We start from the raw sequence: 8085 nt of genomic DNA on the forward strand, positions 1-8085 counted from the left end.
GGAAAGAGGGGCAGGATATTCTAAATCGCCTGTTAGTATTGATTTATTCAGCGATAACAACATTGATATTAAGGTAAGAACAAAAATGCAAGTGGACCATTTCACAGTGTCAAATGAATCTCTACAAACAGATGCTTCTAATGCAGAATCTATGACTTGCTGTGTTGCCTGTTATGTCATCACTCTCTGATCACAGTGCCATAGGTGAATATATTTGCAATACAAATTGCACAGACATGATAGCATGTGCTCCGCCGCGCTCACGCTCAGAAACGGACCCATTGGGTTCAAAAAAATGTGTTTAGCAAAAAACTTGGCAAAACAAAATAGTGTGGTTTGCTTTAAAACACTCCCTATTTGTTTTGTCTGACTCGCACGCTGATGTGCAGCCAGTGCAGACACACACACATCCACTGAATAAACGCTGTGTGTCTTATGTGTTCAAAACTGTAAAAGCTCATATGAGGAAAAGAATCACAAAACGATTACGATCAACATTTCTGTCGATCACGGCAGACTTGTTGATTTCTGTTAGTGTTTGATGTCCCTGACTGTCGATAAAAAGAACTGTTCCTGAAATAAAGCAGCTTTTTATATTGCAGTCTGTTGTCATCAGGTTTTTTAAAATCACTTTCTAAATAACAAGAGAGTTTAGTTTTATCAAATGGATGCATTATTAGTATTATAGTTATTGTGGCCATGAGTATATAGTGAAGAAATTGAGGATGTGATACACTATTAAACTGCATGGAGATGCATTTTGGTTTGAAGTGCTGTTAAAATGTACAGTTTGTGTCACGGCTAGCTGAGGAGTAGAAGAGATACATGAAAAACGGTCCAATCCGTGGCAAAAATCTGTGATCTGATCCGAACCTTGAGATTTGTGGTTCCGTTGTACCACTAGAAGCGGCTTTGTGGGTACCCAGTGGAAACAATAAGCTGCGACAGAGTGACAGACAAAACACGGACAATATTACGATTAATCGCCTCAGCCCACCCACTCCCAACACTACTGGAATCCTTTAAATGTCTTAAATAAAACGTATTATTATTATTATTATTATTTAATATGTAAGCAGTGACATTCATTACAAGATGATTACTAGTTAAGATATCTACATTGATTTGCTTTTTTTCACTTTCAATCAAATAAAAGACCATTTATCCAGTCATATTTTGTCATCAAAGTTTGTTGAAAAATCGTGTTAAAATATCGAGTATATATATATATATATATACACATCCCTAGTTACCAGTGTTGGAGGGGGACAAAAACATATCTGGCACTACACCAGAACACCGTCCTGTGTAGAGACATGTGGATTCAAAGTTTAAGATTGTGTATCTGTGATATGCGGATAAGCTTCACCACAATGAGGAGTATGCAGCACTTTCACTAAAATATAAACACTGCGATGATTTACATACTTGACATGCCACAGCCACATATGAAACCAATTACCATCTGGCTGAAGACTCATCACACACCAAGAGTTTAAAACAACATTCTGTGTGTATTCAAGATTAAATGTGTTTTCTAGCAAGAATGTGTTCAAAAGCAAAACCTTCACCAAAATATCTGCAGATGGTGTATAGAGCAATGTGTCAAAATACAGACTTCCTTACAGTGTTTTCATTTCCAAATGAGCACAGTTTCCTCTCTCTCTCTCTCTCTCTTTACAGCTCCTATCTGATGGCCTGTGTGTAGCACCTCCCCCATCCTGTAACTCCCTCTACTCCACAGATCACCACCTCCTACTCCACATGGCTCATGTCTGCAAAAATGACACAATGCTGAAAAGGGCCTCACATTTGGCACAGAGTGGTCTGAGTCATAACATATCATTTTGGGAGTTGGACAATTACTTCATCGTTTTGAGGTGTGTTTTGGTCGGCAATGACAGGCCAGTAATTCAGAGGGGAGGTCAATTGGCAAGATCAACTTTTACCTTTGCTCTTTTGTATGCATCCCAGATCTATTACTGCTAAAGTTCCTTGAATGCTTCTTTCTCAATTCTAAGAGCTATTAGTTTAGCTAAGCTCATTTCAAACAATAAATAACATTTGAATAGGTTTGAAAATGAAATAAAAGTGCTTAATAAATAAAATGTTTTTCTTCCTAAGAAGTTAGTTAAAACATCCTGAAGAAATCAATACAATAGCACAGAACAACAGAATCCAGTCCTGAGATTGGTCTACTATGAACTCCCTGCCGTTTACGTTTTCTAGACTTTTCCAGAACATCACACAGTCCCCAGATTTTGTGGAATGGCCTTTCACACATACCATGTACCTCACAGCTGGAGATTGTCAGTGTCGGACACTGTCTGGTTTGAGGGGGCAATGGGTGTGTGTGTGGTGGGGGGCGCTGTTTCTTGGTACATAAAACTACAACATGAAGACATTTTCCCAATCCTAACACAATAGTTAAAAACTAAATGAGGTGAGCAGTCTATATTGCATTGCATTCATGCATGCACCGCATCTACACATTATCCAGAAGTTTATCACATTCCATTCAATGAAATACAACTGTTCAGCTCACTGTCTCTCTCACAGGTTTTGTGAATGAAAAGTGACATCTTAGAGAAGTTAATGGGCCCGGGTGTTAAATCACCCAACCCCCTCAACACCCTGTCTGACACCCTCCCCCTAACTCAGACGATTCACAGACAGACGTCAACAGCAGGCAAAGACCTCTTCATTTACCAACCTGAGGTAAATGAAGTACCTTTGGCTTTTCACACTCAGGCGGGAAGCTTTAGCTGATTTAGACGCCGCACAGCAGCAGAGGGTGATCTGAATATTTATGTCACAAGTTGGCTCTGAATTTGAATTTTTAAAAATTATTTTTGTGGGAATAAAGTATCAGTGCATCACTCTAACTGGTTGCCAGACACCCAGAGTCACAGACTTTGACTACTAGTGGCTGGTAAAGTATGTCCAAGTATGCCTAAGATAGGGCTACAATTTGAATCCATAGTCAAGAAGACTTAGGCTTGGCGTTTCAGCATTGAGGCCTGAGCTGAGAAATGTGCCTTGTCAAGCCCTATGGTATGGTCCTGCTCTGCGATTGGACAGTCTGAGAGCTGCAGTGCATTGTGGGGCGGTTTTAGAATTACCACCATGATCCCGTTTCATACTTTAAAATTCTGTCTGATCTGGTGTACATCCGGGTATTTCCCCCATACACATGATAGCATACTATGATTTCGAATCACACTACTTTAGTATGAAAGTATGCGGTTCCGGACACAGCCAGACTCTACCAACGTGCCTTCATGTACAACATATATATATGTATGAATGATAAATGAGAGACATGCCTGACACATCAGCCTGTACACTTGATAAAACACTAGATTATCCAATAATTACTGCTCATGTTGAGAAATGCTCTTTATTGTAAGGTAATCAGCTGAGTGGTGTTACCACTGATGTCAATTTGCAGTGTTAACTCACTGCACTGCATTACACTGCAGTGTCTAGGCCACGAGGGATCAGACATGAACGGTCAATAAAGAGAAAAAGCTTTCTCAGCAAAGAGCCCCACCTTACACTGAGACCAGTGCTGACGTGAGAACGTCTTGGAAACTGATAACATAAGACACTATCCCTGATATGTAAAGGGAATGCTTAGTCATAGGGAATTCGGGCTAGTTGTTTAAAAAGAAGATGCTGCAGTTTGGCTCTGCTTTTCTTGCACTTAGTGAAAGGACAAAGACATGATTCAGCAGAATGACATCTCATTCTGACGCCACACTCGTGAAATAAACATGTATAATGTTGTGATTTTGCATGCATCATATATAAGTGATTCTTCTTCTGACATTTATATAAGTCTGTTTTAAGAACATAACAGGAAGGTGTGGAAATTGTAGTTCCATGACAACAAGCACTGAACAACCAACCTTGGCACTATTCACACAATTAGATTACACGTGACATTTAAAAGGATGCTCTGCAGTAATATTTCAATTGAAAATTTAAAGAAGATGAATAAAATAGTAAGACTGAAGAGATTTGAGTCTTCTCAGCTCCCATGAAGCCACAAACTGGTCTTGATTGACATCTTCATCATCACTCTCCAATTATACTTTTGACATCTGTCATATTAGCTCATACACAGTATACTATAGTGACCTCCAATCATCACCAACAGATTGAACTTGACAGAATGATTTAATGTATCAGAGTATGGTTAACACCAGTGTTCACAATCCAAAGTAGTCCAAAGTAAAAGAACAATATGCATGCTGTAAACCTGATCTTTATTCTAGTGTAACTCATAATCCTGAATGCGGCAAACTGGTTGTATGTCAACTGGTGAAAACATGGACAACTTCTCAGCTCTGTACATTTCGTACTACACTTTACTTTTGGTGCACGCTATCCCTCTAGCTCAGTGGTTCTCAACTGGTGGGACGGGGACCCAAAAGTGGGTAGCAGATCTGTTTTCAGTGGGTTTTGAATGTGTGTCTGGAAAATAATGTTTTTTTTGCAAAAAGTCTATGAATCGCTTGAAAAACACATTTGTTTTGTTCTATCACATTTTGTAACATCTGAGGTCCAAACGGAACTATTTTTAATAAAAAATTAGGTGGTTTTGATTCAGTTTCTCATTTAAGAGGTGGTGGTGGTCTTAACTCTACACCAGTTGAGAACAACTGCTTCAGCTTAGGGTGATATCTGAAGGCAGATAACGTCGCAATTCCAGCATGTAAATGTACTGAGTGAGATAAGAAAAGAACACATTGATTTGGCCCTCTGCATGTTTGGGGTCAGAGGGTTCAGCCAGCAACTGGTCAATATGTACAATTCATAAACAAATGGCCTCTTTATCCACCAATGCTGCTGTGAAAATAGAATAAAAACAATAATTAATGGTCTGATTGCCCAAGTAATTGATATTAGACACGGAGACTCTGCCATAATGGATTTATAGATGTTAAGCCTAATGTGAGAAAAAGTTCTATAAAATCCTCAGACTTGACCGACAAATGGCATTTGTCAAGCTCATTGTCATACATGATAACATTTGACATCAGGGTGTCATTTATCATGAGTATGCTGCATTCATGTTGCATGGGAATAATCACAATCACTCAGACTGCATTAAGCGTTTTAATCTCTCCCATCACTTTGTTTATTCTCAACATGTGCTTTCCTTTCTGCTACAAAGGCATTTTTGGATTATAAAATCTTAGGGTGTTGAAGTGCAGACGCCACAGAGGTCAGACTGAACCACAAAAATTGTTGGTATGTTTTTTCCACATTTGAGACTTTAATTTTGATAGTTTTTTTAATCACAAAAGGGAAGTATCTGAAGACAACAGAGGGTGTTAAAACAAGCAACTTCCGCAGATGACACCAGTGCAGTGTGATAATCTCTTCATTTACATCATAAAGGTCTGCCTTCACATCTGCTAATTTCATCCAGGTAACAGTATAGCCTCCACTGCTGAGCTGGTTCACAAATCATTCCAGTAAGACTTTATTGATCCGTGAGTAAGAAGTATACCTTTAAATAGCACAACAGCACAAGAAACCATTTTAACTTTAGGAGTTAAAGTCACACAAAGTCTGGTATTTAGCCCTCATCCCTGTGGGACATCATCAGGGTGTAGTCTGTAGAGCACTCTTTCAGATGCATTACATAACACTCCAGGAAGAATCTCTTCAGAGGGAAAAACTTTCAACAACGACAAAGCTTCAAATTAACTTGTCTACAAGCTTGTAATAATAGAAAGACTTAGTAATAAGCTCCTGAAATTGTTGGCCTATGTGAATGAATAACCTCAATAAGCATTAGGCCTACATTTCATTGTGTAAAAGAAAGGTGCACAGTGCTCACTATCGCCCTCTATAGTGTAACTTAGGAAATAATGATGACAACTCTATCACCTAAAACCTGTCAAAATAACATGAACTTTGAGTGTAACGAGCACACAGAATTATAAAGTATGACTAGATGTAAATTATGATAAAAAGTGACAAGGAATTAATTTATGTCTGGGCCTTTGGAAAAGGGAGCAACAATAAAATAGAGAAAATGCCAATGGAGTTCGTCTGATAAAGATAGGCCAATTGGTAGGCGTACGTCATACCTGCGAGAAGAAGGCGGTTTTCAGGGTAAACTTCTCTTATCCCTCCTGCAGAAATGAACGTAGCTGTCTAAAGGACATGTGTGACACTGATGTGTAACACACCTTAGAGTATTCCCCTAGCCTGACACCAGCATCACCGTTTGGGCGGGTGATGGTGAACACTGCGTTACCTGAGGCCATGGTGCGGCAGACTTTTTTTTTTTTTTGCTGCATTGAGTCACAACTCCGGTGGGACGGGCCACGTGACCAAACTCTGCACCGTTATGGAGGACCCTAAACTGGGCACTACATGTTCTCCCAGCAAAACCGAGAAAAAAAAAAAAACAACCTGACACATCGACGCCAGCCTCACAGTCTGAAATAAACACCAGTGTGATAAACTTTGCACGAATCGCCATGTTCGTCTGCAGAGTGCTGCTCTGTGCAGGGCGGTAGGCGAGGTCCTGTAGACACTGCGGTTGCCCTTGGAAAGCCACGGCACTGCTTCAGAGCCCATGCAGCCTCCTTCAGCTGCATACGAGGTGGCAGACACACTTTATATAGGGTTTAAACACAGAACATTTTCGATTGAACCGCATTTCCCTTTACCGCAAGTCTCAGAAATCCTACTACAGTGCACGTCCTAAAACGAGCACACCGAAACGGGCTGTGTGCATTAATTGATGTCTGAAATTACCAGCGCTAAAAACTACAGAAAACTGTTAAACATACAAGCGTGTTTACCTGATATTATCTTCTCTGCCGCCGTTTCTTTCTCAGTCATCATTTCCCGCAGTTTCACCTCCTCCCTTGCCTTCTCTCCGATACAGCTACACCAAGCAATTTTCCTGGATTACTGAGGTTACCGGGCCAAAGGAGAAGAAAACATCAACAAAACAGCATCCACGCTGCTTTTTCGGTGTCTCTTTCAACTTTTGCTTCGCGTCACCGCTTCCTGCTGAATGAGAAAGCCGTTAAATAAGCACATGAAAAAGATATGGGGTCCGGTAGATTTTGAAGAAGGCAAATGGGGGGACACGAGCCTCAGCAGAGAGGATGTTGGACCCCAGACTGCTGCTGCTTCTCAGTCCGCCCCTCCCAATCACATTTACGGCTGTCCTGGCCAGGAATGCTGCTGCAGCCCAGTCTGCTTCAGAACTGCTCAGGACAGTCGGGAGGGATCCTGTAGCATTACCCCTATCAGCGAGACATGAAGGTGTCCAGATTTCCAAATGCCCATATCTATTGGACAAACTTCTTGAATACATTTACCTAGCAGGCTATTTGAAAAAAATAGATTTAAATATAGTTATTTTCAAAGTTTGACCAGGGGATCACTTTTAGAGCCACAACTCTGCTACAGTAACGAAATTGAAGTACAAGAAAAAAACATATACATGATGAGGACGCCCAAACATTCTCACTGAGAATTATATCACATATTTTGTGAAGGGAAAATGGGGATATACTGGGCAAAGCATTGCTCCAGTGTGGCGTAACATACAATTTAGACCTCTGTACATGGACATCCTCATGGGCCCCTCCTTAGATTCATGGCAAACTAATAGCATTTTTTTCTTGAGCTGTTTTCACACTTTCTGGAGGACCCTTATAAAACTCGAGCTGGTTTTTCACACATATCCCTGTTGGACGAAGAGGCGGGGATGGTCTCAGGAAGCAGGACATGATGTAAAAAGAGAGACATGGAAGTAGCTTATAATGCAACAGTGTCTCTATACAAACTTATTTGTACTGAGTTTTTTTTTTTAAATTGTTATATTTTTGTGCATTTTATTGGATAGGACAGCTGAAGAGCGAAGGGCAGCGAAGGGCAGCGGTCTGATTCAAACCCACGACCACTGTGACGAGATCCAATAGCCTCTGTACATGGGGCGTTCAACATAACTGCTAGACTATCTGGAGCCCCTATAATCAGAATTTTTGCCTTTATATCAATGTAGTGTAGTTCAACAAGTTCACAATATCAAGTAAAGAGTGG

General features: G+C 40.4%; 1 protein-coding gene across 6 annotated transcripts in view; it reads right to left on the minus strand.

Annotated features, from left to right (window-relative positions):
* The window catches only part of hspa12a (heat shock protein 12A), a 59753-nt gene extending 52509 nt beyond the window's left edge, over positions 1–7244 (minus strand). For 3 of the 6 annotated variants that reach the window (XR_009673298.1, XM_061040511.1, XM_061040510.1), the window contains exon 1: positions 6831–7244. Coding sequence is in view for 5 of the 6 variants with exons in the window: in XM_061040511.1 (XP_060896494.1) it covers positions 6831–6873 (43 nt within the window). In the remaining variant the exon portion in view is untranslated. The remainder of the gene's footprint in view (positions 1–6830) is intronic. The other 3 variants (XM_061040513.1, XM_061040515.1, XM_061040512.1) reach the window with 1 other exon arrangement.
* Between the last annotated feature and the right edge of the window lie 841 nt (positions 7245–8085).

Source organism: Labrus mixtus, chromosome 6, assembly GCF_963584025.1.
Source record: "Labrus mixtus chromosome 6, fLabMix1.1, whole genome shotgun sequence".
In the NCBI taxonomy this organism is placed as follows: Eukaryota; Metazoa; Chordata; class Actinopteri; order Labriformes; family Labridae; genus Labrus; species Labrus mixtus.